General features: G+C 40.0%; 1 protein-coding gene across 1 annotated transcript in view; it reads right to left on the bottom strand.

Annotated features, from left to right (window-relative positions):
• The window catches only part of TMEM170B (transmembrane protein 170B), a 28,009-nt gene extending 11,973 nt beyond the window's left edge, over positions 1 to 16,036 (bottom strand). Inside the window, exons 1-2 of the mRNA XM_054190949.1 lie at positions 15,506 to 16,036; positions 4,323 to 4,493 (exon numbers count right to left, since the gene is read on the bottom strand). Of these exons, the coding sequence (XP_054046924.1) occupies positions 4,323 to 4,493; positions 15,506 to 15,602 (268 nt within the window). The 5' untranslated portion in view covers positions 15,603 to 16,036. The remainder of the gene's footprint in view (positions 1 to 4,322; positions 4,494 to 15,505) is intronic.
• Positions 16,037 to 16,819: the final 783 nt, after the last annotated feature.

The following is a 16,819-nucleotide window of genomic DNA, read 5'->3' as shown; positions in this document are numbered from 1 at the left end:
CTAGATTTTAAGCTATATCACATTAAAAATTAAGAGACCTTTTTCTTGTACAGTTGAGTGTAAATTCCCGTTGAAAGTATAACATCAGAAGGCCAGGATAAACCAGAAACAAAATAATGTACTCTAAAAAAAGCCAGGTGCCAATAACTCCTTTTTACTGTCTTTCACATACTGAATTTATCACACGCATTTGAAGAACAAAAGTCACAGATCAAATGTATAGCTGTGACATCTTGGAGTAAATGCCTAAGAAAAAGATAACTCTTCATATCAATCAGTCAAAAAATAATATGTTAATGACGAATAACATTTTCTGCTCAAACAACTTTGAGCCTTTTAAGGATACTAAAATGTTCATTCAAAAAAAGAAATACAGGCTTGTATACAGCTGTGTCCATACATAAAAAATTTACTCAATCTGGACCTCAAAAGTTCACTTAGAATGAAGCTTTTATTAAATAACGTCTGAACTGATATTTTCTATACAGTGCTTCCTTTCCTTGCCTAAAGAATAAACATTAAGTTTATTGTCCTTTATTTCAGAATGAATTCATTTTTCCTAAAGACTGAACCCCAAAATTTCATTATAGGCCTTCAGTATGTATGGTCTCAGATGCTATCTAATCATAATTAAATGCTTTCAGATATCACAGAAGCTTTTTCAGGCTCAAAGAAAACTGAAAAGCCACCAAAGTTTTTCAAATAATAGTCAAGAGTTAAAAAAATTTGGAATTTCCTTGTTTTTGCACAGTCACTAACAGGAATAGTATGCTGAAGTGATCAAAACCCTATTAATGACACAGAAATACATTGAGTCCCAACAGATCTTCTGAAAGTATAATCTGTATCATCTGATATCTTAGAAAAGTAACACCTAATTTTTACAAAAATTTTAGGAAGAGTAGAATTCACTAATAATTGTGACCATAACAGTATTTATAAACACTATTAATCAGACTGTTAGGTGAGTAAGTTTGGAGTTGTTTGTTTGGGTTTTTTTATTGTTGTTTTTTAAAAAACAACACATTCTGTACAGGAGATTTTGTCCGAAATATCTCACCAGAAGGCTAGCTTTATGGTATTTCACTCAGCTACCTTGCATAAGCTTTGCCATTTGTTCCTTGACTATCTGCTGTCAAAACACGAAAAAGATCCTTTAGACAGAGCCCAGTACAGACATTAAAGTTATTTTGGTGATTGAATTCTCAAAGTGAATTCGAATCAGCCAAATTGGGATACCATAATTTGATGCTATTAGATAATCAATAACAGAAATTTTTGGCTTCTGGAGAAAACACTGAGATATTCTGGAGAATATCAATAATAAACCCATAAAAATTTGGGGGTTGTTAATTATGTATTTATACTCATCAAATAACAGTGTGCAATACAGCCTGTAATGCATAACCCAGCACAATTGGCACAGAGCCAAAGTATACTACCATAGGCTGCCAATGAGGAAAATGAGAATATGTCACCAAAAAGGAGTGCGCTCAGGGAAAGGAAGAACAGACCCTTCTGGATGAAATACAGCTAAAATCCTTGCCTCAAAATGCCTGACATTTATCTATTCTTGGGTGTGGGTTTTCTGGAATTTTGGGTTCTTTGGGGGGGTTCTTTTGTTTGTTTTGACAGTATTCACTGCTATTTAGTAATTTTTTTTTTATACCTTTTTTTATAACCATGAAGTTCCGTGATTTTTCAAAGCCTAGAAACTGTGGGGTTTCTCGCTTTTCTATACGCTAGTAAACAGATCCCAGAAGGCCAGAAAGTTTGAAAGGTCTACTTGAGTAAAAATACGCTTATATTATTTAATAGTCTATACTGCATTTATTCACCTACACAAATGATGCAGAGAACCGTAAATACAAAATGGAAACTGAAGTCAGTTTGCTATTTCAATTGCTTAAGCACTGGACAAGGCATATCCAAATGACTAAAGACTTGAAACTGCATCCCAGTTTGCAGCACAATAGCTATTAAAAATCCTCAATTTAATATTTTGACACTGTAATTTGTCTTCAGAAGGTCCCCAAAGAATTTCTTTCAGTATGAAACAACCCACTGCTGTCCAGAAACAAAAATACCTGAAAATAAAAGTATTTGGCTATCCAAGTTGCAATGCTCTGTGCAAAACCTTTGGGAACCGCACAACAAGTCTATAGTCTAAGCTTGGAGAAATTCTCTAGTGAATTTACACAAACACAGTACTGCTTACTTGTTTAATGTTTTGACCTGTAAAATTGGATGCCAAAGATACAACTGTGTTGCTCCTCTTTTTATGCATAGATAAAAGACAAAGTACTTTCAATTTGAGAATCACTGAACCTGAACCTTTCCCACCACAGAATACTGTAAAAGTCTCCGCTTGGATATTCCAGCATCACATTTCCTATCTTCCGTTTTTCAGAAATCCTCATGCATGATTGATCTTCTCAGAGGGCCACTGCCATTTTAATCACAGGACAAAAATCAGCATAACTTGTAACATAAGGCCCTCAGCTGGTTCCACCTCACCTTAGCAAAAGGTTATAGTCCAGTTATACTGAACAGTTGCTAAGTGATGGAAAATCTAGGCTGAGAAATACACAGCAATTAAAACAACCTTTTGAGAAAAGTCTTAACAAAACTTTTCATTAAGTTTGCATTTTTATTTAACCTTGAAAACCAACAGGCAAGAAGGACTTTCAGTAGCAATAAGAAATAATCTGTCACAAATCATCCATGAATATGTCCAAAGCTGAGGGATACCACTATTCTGACTATCTGGGCAGTACACAGAAAAACGGGAATGAAAGGCAGCAAGGCTGGCCTACAGTTTAAAAGGTCGCTAGATTTACAGTCCCTTACCCTCAAAGGCCTTTCAAGTTAGACCGTCTAGTCAACAATACTGAAGATCCTTGGGCAGAAATTGCTGCTCAGGTTTACATAGGCCGCATTCAATCCATTGATTTTAATGTTGAGAACTCCTTACCTGCATTGTTTCAGACAACAAAGCACAAGCTTCTTTGCTGTGAAAATAATATTCACTGTTTCTTTTCCCCTCCCAGACAGAAAACTCACCATGCTCCTATTTGCTTTGGAAAGCTACTGTAATCTATTTATAAGACAGATAAACATAGCTGGATAGGATAAGGCCAAAGACTGAATAAAGTGTCCTACTAATCTCATGGCATATATTTCAGTATTGACACAGATAATGGAATATCTTAGGAAACATAGAAAAACAATATCTGATACCAATAACTCAAGATGACAACAGCTAAGCAGTATTTCCTAAAAACCCTCTTGGCAACATCACTTGTGTGCCATATTTGGTCAGGTGTAACACTTCTGCACTTTACTGCATAAAATACTCCTGCTTTCTGCAACATTTTAATGACGCGTATAGGTTTTAACTATACTCTCTGAACAATTCAGCATGCTGCTTTAACAGAATAATGGTTAACATCTTATCTGTGGATGCAATGCCAAGAAATAAAAAATGTCTAAAACGTATCTCAAAATGTAGGCATTAGACTAACACAATAAGAAACTCTGTAACAGATGCCCTTGCCAAAGAACATTTTATCTAGAACAGCATAGCTTAATTTTATATTTTTTTGGGGGGCGGGAAGTCTAATGGCCTTCCTCCCTCCTTCCTCCCTACCCCAAATAAACTAGAAAGAAACATTCTGGCCAAGCCAAAACTGGAAAGTTCTTTCAAATCCATACGACAAGTGCAACTTCTCCAAACAAAGAAACAAATTTTCTTAGCTATAAAACACTGCCTACATTGCACTTCATTTCTTTTAAAAGAGCAACATCCTATTCAGGTGCAATTTAAAAGTCTCCAGCAGGCCAAGGAAATGAGCAGGAATTCAGCCTTGTCACCAATGGAATCAGGATCTCATTTGCAAGAGAAGTTTGCGGTTTTAAGGGTACTAAGAGGTGATCTTGATCAGGAAATTTTGACCAAAAAAAATCTGCAACAAATATGGTAGGACAGGACTGCTCTTCCTGATCCCCAAAAGATATTACCTGCTGACCATACACCTTTTGAATAGCTTAGTACCAAAGCTTTCCAAAATGAAAGAGTAGGGTGATTTCTGCACTCCTCTAACAATTTATAGTAGTTTTATCTTTACACAATAGAAGAGCAACTCAGTGTCATTATCATTAGGATAGCTATACCTAAGGCAAAATCCTTAACAAACAATTAACAAATCACTAAGAAAAAGGTTTTTGTGGTTTTGGGTTTGTTTTTTTTTTTTTTTTTCTTTTTAGAAGTTAGATTTAAAGAAAGAAAGAAAAAAAAGCAACAAAACAAGAGACAGACTTACTGGTTATCATTGCTCCAGTTATAGAACCCAGAAATCCAATGCTGACCACAATGACAGAGATCAGCCTCCCCTGCCTATGCCTCTGCAGCATCACAAACATTAATACTCCCACAGCACCATGGACAAAGAGAGAGGAGAAGAGAGCCCAGAGGAAAACCCAGTACCACATCTCTGAAAGAAAGGAGTCAAATAAAGGGTTAATATTTCTGAGACAATAACTTTATAAGTAAGAAACTTTAAAACATTGCATACAATCAACAGTAAGAGAAAAGCAATACTGATTTCCATCTTAAAAGGAATCAATGTGACAACACCAGCTCTTTCAGTAGTCTATCATAAAGGACTAACTTTATTATGACCAAAAGATTATAAAAAGGATTCTGGCACAATTCCTGATTCAGATATATCACTACAATAAGTCCATCATTCTTTTAATGATTTCTTTAAACAATGTTAATTGCAGTTTCTTACTAGGTATTGTAACTACTCCTGAAGAACGAAATATTCTCTGAAACAAACAATGAACCAGGAAAAAGTCAAGAACTGCGGGGGAATGTTTGTGGTTTGTTTTGGTATTTTTGTTTGGGTTTGTTTTGTTTTTGTTTTTTTTTTTAAAGGAAGAGACAGCATCAGGTAACATCAAATGGGAAAACTGAGATTAAAGACTTCAATTTATCTACCTAGGAGCTGTAATGAACTATTGTATCATACTAGCTTCAAAGGCAAAAATAAAAACACTACAATTTTAACAAGAAATTTTAACATGTCTAACTCCTTGCTTCTAATTCCTTAGCACAGAACTTCACAGAGACAGGTAGTCACTATTATTTAAATTACTAAGCAAGGATGGAGAAAGTACGGAGTACAAACATTTCCCTGAAGAATGCCAGCCATGATCATTACCTTCAAAGAAAAGAGCAGGAACCATCCATGAAACTACATAAGAATTAAAGAACCTTTCTCACTTGGTGGCAGTTTTCTAAAAACATTAACTATAACTCAAAATGGTGGGGAAATGCAACAAATGGGATTTTTTTTTTTTTTTTTTTTTTTTTTTTTAAATCAACTACAGTGGGTATATATCATCACAGAATTCAGCAAACTGAGGCACATTTTCCTGGTTGTCATAATCCCATGAAACTCATTAATTCAGACTTTTTGCTGCAGTTCCCCCCAAAAAAAAAACAAAACAAAAAAACCACAGTTTCCTTACAACAGCAGGATACTTATTATGAGGTGGGCCTGTATTATTGCAGCTTGATACACATCAGTTATTTGAGGAGAAATAATACCAATTAGCTAATTTAAAAATACTTAGCAGCTCAAACAAAACACACTGTGAAAGGATGCTGAGAAAGAATAGTTGCTAGACAATAACCACAGCCCTTTGAGTCCAATGTCAATATTGTATATAAGCATATAGGACAAATACAGTTTAAGCTTTTTCATTTGGCAGTACTTTGAGAGTAGACTCAACCCTTCCCCTTTTATACAGGCAGAGAAGGCAAAACTATGTCATAGGACAACTCCTCTAAATTATGGTAACAAAAGGCTTTCTTAGGAGAGCAGCAAGGTAGGTGGGTGGGTGGTAAACCTACATTCATTTAATACTAACAGCTGTAGTTCAAGACATAATGTCTCTGAGTGCTTGGATATATGCACTTATATATTGAAGGCAGCTCCAAGCAGCTCTCCTCAGATCCTCCATCTCTTCACCCCTGACCCCAAGTTGGGTCTCAAAAAATCTTTGCAAAAGGATAATGACCACAGTACTGTTGTACTAAATGTCTCATCTTTCTCAGAAGCTACTGTGACAGAGCAGTGGCAGAAGTGCCAAGTAGTCACTCTACAAATACCTGATAAACCCCCTCACTAGCATTAAGAGATTGACTGATTGTTGATCTAATCTGCCGTAGTCATGGATAGTTTGGGAGAAGAACCTCTCCTGCAGTCTTAACAGGCCTTGTCTGTTATTAGCACAGTTTGGGTATTCCCACTGTTTTTTTCTAGTCGAAGCAAATAAGCAAGGAGATTAACCAAAGGATCTATCAATACAGAACCTGGCAGCCCTGCTAGGCCTATAGTTTGATCGTAGGTAAACAAGCCTTAGGACATGGGGAAAAAAAGTTTACTTTCCTGCAAACACAAATAACATACAACTTTGGGCAGGAAAACCGGGTCAGGAAGGAACACTCATTCTTCTAGCATACATCAGAAGAGCTACCAGGGAAGACCCTTTCATTTACAAATGTCACAAAACCAGATTCCTAACAGCCAAAAACACTATTCTATCCAAATGATAAAAACTAAGCTCCTGTCCCATGAGGGATCATTTCCTCAAGCACCAAATAGACTGTTAGCTGATACTTAATAAATTTTAGAGGTATGGACTGAGCAGACTGTAGTTCAGCAACACACTGAACAGGTCCTCAAGTCTAAACTGGTTTGTCAACACTGGCAGCGAAAAAACACAAGGTCTATGTTCCATTTTACCATACGCATAACTATGAAGAACAAATGTTAGAGAAAAGAACTCTAATATGGGAATTAAGGATGTATCTAGTAGGCAAGATCAAGCGTTTCCTTGCTTGCATATGTTGATCTCTCAAGACCTTCAATCCTAGAATGTATTATGTGCATATCTTAGCTCTTCCATTTTAGTTCTCCAGAGTAATGTGGTTGGGCCCTTCTCCCAGATTATTCAGAGAAATACAAAACGAGACTGCTGGCAGGTAAATGCAATGCAGAATGCGCTATTTCAAAAGATAACTTGTTCTTACACAGAAGAGGATGATTTGTCTTGTTTGCCAGTAAATACTGTAGTGGAGATGCTACTTATTTTCTAGACACAGTACTCCTCCCTGCAATCAGGTCTGTCACACAATTTTCATACCTCTCAGATTATACTGATACACAAAATACTCAGTAAAAGAGAGGCCTGGATCATCAGAGTGGAGTGCTTACAATGTTCTTGATCCAAACTTTTATTTCTCTCAACTAAGATGGATGCAAGAGATGAAACATCAACTACCAAGAAAAAGTAAGGACCTCTTGCAATATTACCAGAGTAAAGATAACTTGATACCTCAGTGATAGACTATGAGAATACATACTTCAAATCCACAGTTGAAGAGAATGCTTCATTCTTACATGGGGTTACGTGACAACTGCAGGCTTCCAAGATTGCCAAACACTCTGTAACTACACCAATGGTGCATTGATTAGTATTATCCCATCATCTCTTCCACACTTTAAAATGAAGCTTCTGGAATGTGTGCTGTTGTGGATACCGAATACAGGCAGGTATCAACTGATTTCATAAAATTACATCAGAATGAGACAAACATGCCCCCAATTTAACATGAAGCCCAAGAGCAGAAGACTGAGTTACTTCTGCTGAGAAGGGACCTGCAATTATGGCAGCCTGTTCAGCAGCCAGTTATTCTGAAGTGAACGGCCAAAATATAGATATGTTCTGGGGAAGAGAGCTCTTGATATTGTCTTTCTGCAAACATATCTGAGGTACAGTCCCAGGACACTGAAAGCTGCACTTTCATTCTCTCTTAAAATGCCATTGCACCTGAAAAGCTTGAAAATGGACCAAGAAAGTCTGTTGGAATCCAACTCAGACACTGTCCACTGTCATTCCCTGTAATTTCCACGGGGTTTACTAGGTACTGCATTACCTTTAAGGAAATCAGTCTTTGTGGTCATTATCAACCCTCACTATGTAGAAAAGGGAACTGATTTCCAGTCTTAGGAAGGCTTATTAAGATGACTATATTTTCAGAAAAAAAGGAAAGACTGACTACTCCCCTGTAACTAAGAAACCAAAAATATTTACAAACCTTACACAACAAAATAGCTGCATAGTCAGTAGCTATCTTGGGTCTTATTTACATTCCAAATAAAGCTCAAGGAAAACTAGCATCACCCCTCACTTCATATTTGGGGCAGGAGATGTGAGAATAGAACCAGCCCCAAATGTCCCATTGGATAAAGGAATATAAACTTGAGTTTGTTGGTACATGGTTTCTTCTCCTACTCCTTGAAAGCAACACGCATATTAAATGCATTCAAAAGGAAATTAGAGAACATCCAGAAACATTCCTTGTTCCACACAAATGCAGCTGTAGCATTTAAAGAAACCAGTTATAAACCATCACTTCACAGAGGCTTAGGTTTCCAAGTCAAGAGCATTGTAAAGTCAGTGACACAAGAAATACAGGTAGTGTTACACATACCTGCAATAATCCAGTACCTTTTTATTATAAATTATTCACAATAGCTTATCATTTTGCTGAACTGACTGTAGATGCTAAATGTTGTAGGCATTCACTTCGGAACAGTTGGGGGAAGGAACACCTTTGTTTCCAGCTGAAGATAAGAGGGAGTAAGGACCAAAAATTTGTTTATTTGGGAAGGAGACGGAAGGGGGAAGTGAGAGGTGTGAACAGAAGTGTTAGGGACATAAGCCTGTGATACTCCTATTTGCAGAAGGCAGGCAGCAGGGTGAGAGACACAGCAAGCAGTTGAGGACTGGTTAACTGTCTTTATCCTGTAACTAGGCAAATTACTAATAGATCATCTTCTATTTGGAGTTGCTTTTTTTATTTGGGCAACTCCATCAAGTACATACAATCTAGATTATCCCCTCTCCACCAACTTGCATATTTAAATTTGTTAAATGGAAGCAGCTGAAGAGCTTTTATTTACCAAGTTACTAGATGAACAGAGAGACTACAGGAATATTTTTGTTCTCCCCTTCCCCTCACAGACATTCTTCCTAAACACTCTCACTTGCTGCATGCAACAAGAACTAGATTTTAAAAGGGAAGGAAGAGAAAAGTCTCCCTGAACAGGAAAAAAAAGTACAGTTCCGACACTTCGTCTTGTGGTTGGAACTATTCTAGTATCTCCCCTCAGTACCGAGATACCTCTAATTTCCTGGAGAGTTGTTATTTGTTTTTTCCTTTTTTTTTTTTTGGAATAGTTGATATAAGCAAGGAATAAACAATAATTTACATTGTTGCATCCTGACACAAAATAAAGAAAAAAAATAATCACACTACTCAACAAATATTCTGGGATGACAGCTTACCTAATTGTCATACAACAGTAGCATTTTAAGATCTGGTATTAAAGAAATTGAGAACTTGATCACAGAAAGCTTCTTAGTCATTGATTGAGATCATACCTTTCTCTTGCAACGTTGGCTTTTCTAGTGAGGTACTCAATGAAACACAGCAATGTATTTGCCATGAAACTTCTACAACATAAAAAATTGGAGTAATTTATAATCATAATTCATGAACCTTTCATCACAGTTATCTTTGTCATGGTAAAGTAGCTGTTAAACCTGAAAGATCTGTAATTCAGAGACTCATATCAATTGACTATTTCACATAAGCGTTTCCTGTTCTTTGGCTACAGACGACACAATTAGTAAGTGACTACATATTTATGAGCAATTCTTCTGAATACAAAAATGTCTTTAGATTCCTGGGTAGGCATCATCCACTTTGTTAAGTCACCACCTCACTTCATTAAAACATCATCTCAGTCCCAGAAGCTGAAACAGGACAAATCTCTTTTGAGCACTTTCCATAGGAAAGGCCCGAAAAGTCATCCTTTCTTATCCTCCTTTATATGTCCTTTTTATGCCTGGTAGTTCACCACACTCACTTATTTACTTCTGCTCGTTAATTAGACCAGAGATGAAGATGACTGAGTAAGCTGTTTAACATAGATGGACAGAGTAAGGAGGACAGCCAACTTTTTAAGCAAACTGGAGGAGGCTTCAAGCTCTATAAAACCAGACGACAACTTAGTTATTCTTATCCTGACAGGTTAAGGGCAAACAACTTAAGGTAGAGGAATTTCTGAGTGGAAGAGTTCAAAGTTCACTAAAATTCAGTATCATCTAACTTCAGAACCATGATTAGAGATGACCCTCAGAAAAAAATGTGCTAGAGTAACAATGAGAAGCAAAGAATGAGTTGAGGATACCACTGAGAGATGCCACTAGAAAACAGAGGAAGAGAACGTGGACCTCTGGACACAAACGGTCAAGACTTGTCTTGTTCAAAAATAACCAAGTAGTTGAAAGATTTGCAATATCTATAAGGATGAAGTGAGACTGAAGTGTCTTAAGAACACGCTGGCACAAAAACTATTTATGTCCTATATATTGATTCATATTCTAAGAGGTATAAACTTATCTACATGATCATTGCTGCTACTTCAATAAATAAAGCATGTTGTAAAAAAAATTTCAGTCTTTGTGTAGCTATACTGAATAGCTTGCTCTTTTCATGATGAGCTGCACATATGGAGTACTTTGCTGGTATGGTAATAACAATTTGGCTTTATCTGGCAGAGAGCTCCAAATACTAACGTAGCCTCAGTTTATTTAGTCATGTACTCATAGGGCTACCCTAAAGAGCCATGAATAAAGTAAAACTTTAGAAAGACCTCCCAGCTTCCTTTCCTCGACCCTAAGAAAGTTTCAGAGTCTACTTTCAGTGTATCCAAATTACTTTAGGTAGCCAAAACACAACTTATTTGTATCAAAACTCCACAGCTGACAAAGGAATGCACTGACAGGAAACTAGGAAAGATCCAGTACCTACTATCTTACAAGCATAGTGACATCCAATCTACTGCACAGAATCCAGAGCTTTTCGTATAAGGACAACTGAGATCCATGTTTCACGTTTATTGAAAAATCTTAGCAGTTAACCACTCTCTTAAATCATGTCTTCAGTTTATGTTCCTTTCCACTGGTTGTACTTGGGTGGGGATTTTTTTTCTACCAGAAGAGCTGCAAGGCTCAAATGACTTGTAATTTATGCCCTATTACTTCAGTTAGGGTACTTCTTCGCTAATTTAGGTATTTATACATATCATACATACATTATTCTTATGTACTACACATACACATTATACGTATCATATCGGTGTAGGCATACACCACCATCAAGACCAGGACTTGAGATTAGAAAAAGAGTTTTTAAGCATGCTACAGTTTAGAATAACATTCATATCACTTCTAACTTATCAAAACTTGGAAGTTGCACTCCATCAATAGCTTTATCTTGGGTAAATAAAAAAAATGCAAAGTCAACACACAAAGTATATAAATGCTAACATTTTCAAATACTATCTATATACATGAACACGCTGTCCTGCTGCCACTCAGCATCAGTAAACAGAGTCCTTCATCTTCAGTAGTTTTCTTTTTGATTAGTACTTCGCTTGTTTTGCCAGATGTATAATGATTGCCTATAACATTTCATAAATCAAGACTGATCACTCCAAAAGTAAGCATCTCTCTTGATATTCTAATCTATGTACGCAGCCTACCACTATTAGCTACAGTTAAGTCAAGCAATAAGTATCTGCGCTGTGAATACAAAGATACAAATTTAAGTCAACAAGGTAGCACGTGTTGAAATTTGAATTAAGCAACTGTATAACATTCTATTCCTGTAGACTTATAAACTCAAAACACTGTTAAGAAATGCCAGTATATTATACCTGCAAGCATAACTCAGCTCTTCACATGTTACAGTTTTTTCTTCATCAATGGGTCCTTTCCTTAATTATTGTATTACCTGGTATTCTCTAGGTTATCAGGACTATACTGTCCTGGTTGTTGTTTGGAGATGCTAACTTCTTGCTGCATTAAGTGGAAGAGAAGCACGTGCTGAAGAGCATTTAAATCATAAATTACAGACTCAAGTTACAGATACATAATCCAGGCAATCAGGATGAAGCTTAGGAAAAGAAATAGACAAGGAGCAACTTCTATGTGATACCCATAATCTCTTTAAAATGTTCACTTTCAACAAATTCAGGAGTTATTACTGTCCATCACTCTAAAATTGTAGATTTTTATTTCAAAGTGTATTAAAACAGTTGTGGAGTCTTGAGCTCATTGTCTTCGGACACTGGGGGTGCGGGGAGGAGAAGGAAGATGATTCTGACTTTAGAAGTCATACAGTACAACTCTGCATGCAGTGGCACAGAGAAGATGAGAGTCTCCTCAGAGGCTAATACAAAACACATTCAGACTAGAAGCTTATGTCTTCGGAACATACAATAACTAGATATAAACAAAATGTTTACATTGGTTACAGGAAGAGTAGAAACATTGCTAAGTTCTTCATTGTGGAAGCAGCCTTTAAACGTAAATATTTATTTTAATGGGCACTCAAAATGGGATTTTTTTTTTTTTCAGTTCAAATTCAGCTATTATTTGACTTGTTCTAGTAAACCCTGATCTACCACTAACTCTAACACACAACTGGTCCATATAAAGGAGCTTTTTTGGGGATTTGCTGGAAGAGGTAAAACATGACAATGTAAAAGCCTCCTCTCCCATGGTGACTAGAGACTTACCTCCACCATTTACAGTAGCACTCCTCTTCCTCCCAAGTGAAGGCAGGAAGATATGAAGCAAAGATATCATGTTGGTGGGACAAGGTTCACTACAAAGAACAGTGCTTGCAGCTTTAGCTATCGCAAGGTGTACCTGCGTATGTGGTGGGAATGAAGTTGTCTGCAGTCTCCTAGGTATTTTGGGCCATGAAAGATGTGATTTTTTTTTTTTTTTTTATGTTGAACCTGAATCAGTTATATAGTATAAAAATAATGGTTCAGTTTCTCATTAAGGGGGGGAAAAATAAAATCATAATTAAACCATCAAGGTTTGAAGCACTTCCTGGTTTAGGCTGGAGTTCATATCAGGTCCCTGTTGAAAGTTTTGGAAAAGCAATATATTTTAGAGAAGTTTGCTGATAAAACTTAAAAGTTGTGTGCAAACATAACACTGTTTCTCTAAATAAGATAAGTTTTCATTTGTGCAACTTAAAAGCCAAGTCCGGATCACAACTTTAAGTACAAAAATAAACACAAAGCAGTCTTAATGAATATTCATGGCATACTGTATATTTATGAGTTTCTTTCCCCGGTACTCTGAAGAAATTTCTCCTTATACTTGAGAGATATGCAGAAGGGAATGAATTAAGCAGTCAAATGAGACAAACTCATTCACACACCTATTTTCTTAGCATGGAAAACCAGAACTTCTGTTTTTGAACAAAGTTTACTTCTACATTTGGTAAGTATTTTAGGAAGGGTTTATGTAAGTTTAGTAACAGCTGTTTCTTGATATCAATTATTAAAACCAATCTCTTAAGATATAATCAGTAACTGTATCTTATATAGAAGATTTTTAAATCCAGTGAAAGTTATTAACTGTTGACAGTCCATAAGAACATTCAGCACAACAGGTTATGGCTATAAGGACAACCTGCCTTTAAGCACCAAAGCAGAAACTGTAGTGCAACTACAACTGACACTGACATACTCTCCAACAATACTACAATGGATAAATAATTCTTTTTCATATTCTATAAATTAAAAAGAAAAACCATTCCACATTAAAAATACCTTGTGCAACCCCTCGTTATATTGCAAAAGCACGGAGAAACAAACTGTTTTGCTTACTTAACATTCAACACTGAATTTCATGGAAACGCCTATGTTGTGTAATGCTGTAATAAGAGAAACTTTATAGAGGATGTCTGGCACAAAGAAAAGTTAAACACATTGCTAACTTTTTCCTTTAAGAGTACAAGATGTATTTTCATACGTATGCAAAAACAACAAATCACAAAACGAGCTGTATTAGTGTGTTGCCACACTAATACCTGGAAAATTTAATCATCAGACACACATCTTAAAGTTCGTAAATCAAATAAAAAAAAGAAAACTGTATAGCCTTTATATTACATTAGGAAGTATCCTGGAAGTTAAAAGAACAGAATAGATAATAAAGCCTAAGATGATCAATTTCTGTTTGCTACAGCTTCAACTTCAGGTACCTCTCTATTTTCATCATATTCCTTCTACCTTGAATAGATTTCAAAAAAAAGAAAAAAATCTATCAATCATTAATACGGGGGGCGGGGGGGGAAGATAGCATAACACTCTTTCATAAATATCAGAATATTTTCATAAATATTCAAAACATATCCCCTTTACTCAACATTTTCCACTTGTCTGTCACCACTGAATATACCCCTATACAAAGTTGAAAGAATTTACTTGGTAACATTTCCGCTATTGACACCAAATCCCTGCTTATTCAGAGCTGGAAACTTACGCTTTTCTTTACACCTGGACAGAATAGGAAATCAGGAAATTCACCTCTTACGTTATATGCCTTGCGTCTCACAGTAGCCCATACCCATTTTTCAGCACGAGACTGAGCAGAAAGTAACGAGTTCTTGCCAAAGCTAGCTAAAAGCTCCCCTCTCCTAAATGAGGATGAAGACCCGTCTCTACTTTGGTTCACATTATTTTTTCAGAACAGCTCAGTCTTTAAGAATCCCTGATGTTTAAGATTATGTCTATTCGTCAGGAAACATCTGCTACCCCATTAACTCCCACAGCTCTCATTGTCCGGAGGTATACTCAGGGTGGTGATGGGGAAGTCCCTGCTTCTCACATTCTGTTTCACACTCTGCTTTTTTATAGCTCTGTCAAATGCTAAGGAGCATATATACACACAAAAAAAATAAAAATCAAACCACCAACACTGCCCCAAACATACACCAGCCTTCCATACATATTTATACACCCATACTTTCTACAACCCTTTACTCACACGCAGCTACGCATCAATTTGCTCATTTACGTACACCTTATACCGTTAGCCTTTTATTATATACGTACACATAAAAGTGAGTGAACACATGCACATCCTCAGCTCCTTTACTCATGCAGATCGCAGGTGCACACACCGGTGCTCCCAACACCTAACACACAAATCCTTCTCGCTTTCCTGAGGATCCCAACCGCGCGTTATATGCATGCTCAGGCAATAAGCACGTATGCACACACATACACATGCATACGGACTCGGGACACACCGACACCACTCCTCCCTGCGTGTAACAGCCAGACCCCAGCCCTACGCACCGGTCCTACACCCACGCCCTCCATTGTGTGCCACCGGAGCTCGCACCCCAGCCACGGAGGGGCCCCCCCGCCGGCTCCCACGCCCACTGCGCTACTCGCCCACCCGCACCCGGGAGCGCACGCCCATACCCGAGCCACTCTCCAGCCCCCTCGGCCACCCCACCCCACCCCACGCCCCGCCGCCGCCCGGTTACCGGTGAGGTTGCGGAGGACGGTGCCGTGAGCCCACAGGCTCAGCACTTGCTGCACCGACAGGTTGATCATGGAGTTGTCGCCCGCTTCCACCTTCATCGTGGCGGGTGGCTCAGCGGGCCTCGCCTCAGCCTGGGGAGACGGGCGGCAGCGACGGCCTGACAACCGGCAGGCCGGACGCCTCTCGCCGCCGGACGGCGGGGCGGGAGGGCTGCGGTGGCGAGAAGCAAGAGGGCGGGGAGGCGGCGGCGGGGCCTCGGCGCCGCGGGGGAGACATCGAGGACGGCGGGGGAGATGGCGGCCGGGGCCGTGGGGGAGCCGGGCTATCGTGCCGGCCACCGGCGCTTCCCCGCGCCTCAGGGACAGGGCGGGGCGGTCCCGAGGTGCGAGCTGGCGGGGACGGGCGATGAGGCCGGCGCGAGATTCATCGTTATCGCCACCGCCTCCTCCTTCTTCTTCGTCTTCCCCATCAGTAACGGCCGCCACCGCCTCACCGGCGGCACCGTCGCCCCGGTCACCGGCATCACCTGGCGCGCGGCGGGGAGGGGCGGGGCCGCCGCGAGGCACCAGCTGCCCCGCCCTGATGGGGGGGGGGGGGGGAGAGAGAGAGGGAGGGGCGGGGCGGCCCCCGCGCAGGCGCAGCGCGAGGAGCCGGAGGGCGCGAGCGCCGCCGCGGCCCCCGGCGCTGTGCGGGGAAGGGGAAGGGTCCCGGTGACCGTTAGGCCGCGCGCGAGTTGTGCCCCTCTCCCTGATTGGCTCTCGCCACAGGGACGGGCGCGCCCCGCGCGCCCGTGGCACCGCCCCCACCCCCGCCTCCCGGCGGTTGGGGCTGTTGGGCGGCGGCGGCGGGGACCCCTCACCGGCCAGGCGGGACCGAGCCGCGTCCCGGGAGGCCGTGACCGGCATGGGTAGCGGGAACAGGGCCGGCTACGGCTTTTCCACGCAGCGTTTAAACACGAAGCGCCAGGGAGCGCGGGCGTGAGCACCTCCGCGGCCGGCGCGGCGGGGTTTGAGGCGGCCCGGCCGCCCCCTGCTCGCCGCTGAGGGCCTGGCTGAGGAGACAGGACGAAGCGATGAGCGCTGGAGGGACGGGTTGGGGCAGGGCAGGGCAGGTTATGCACACAAGGTGAATTTTAATCAGGGAGGCCGGAGCTGCCTGAGCTCAGGTGACAGCAGGGTGCGCAGCCGAGGAGCTGTCATCCTGAGGCAGCATCCAGGCAATGCTGCCTAACCTTCCTGCCGGTTCCTTTGAACCGGAGAGCTCTACGGTCAGCGCTGCTGCGGATTAAAGCCCTCAAAGGCTTGAAAGCGTGAGA

The sequence above is a fragment of the Rissa tridactyla genome, chromosome 2 (assembly GCF_028500815.1).
Source record: "Rissa tridactyla isolate bRisTri1 chromosome 2, bRisTri1.patW.cur.20221130, whole genome shotgun sequence".
Lineage (NCBI taxonomy): Eukaryota > Metazoa > Chordata > Aves > Charadriiformes > Laridae > Rissa > Rissa tridactyla.
This window is presented reverse-complemented; position numbering and strand designations above follow the sequence as displayed.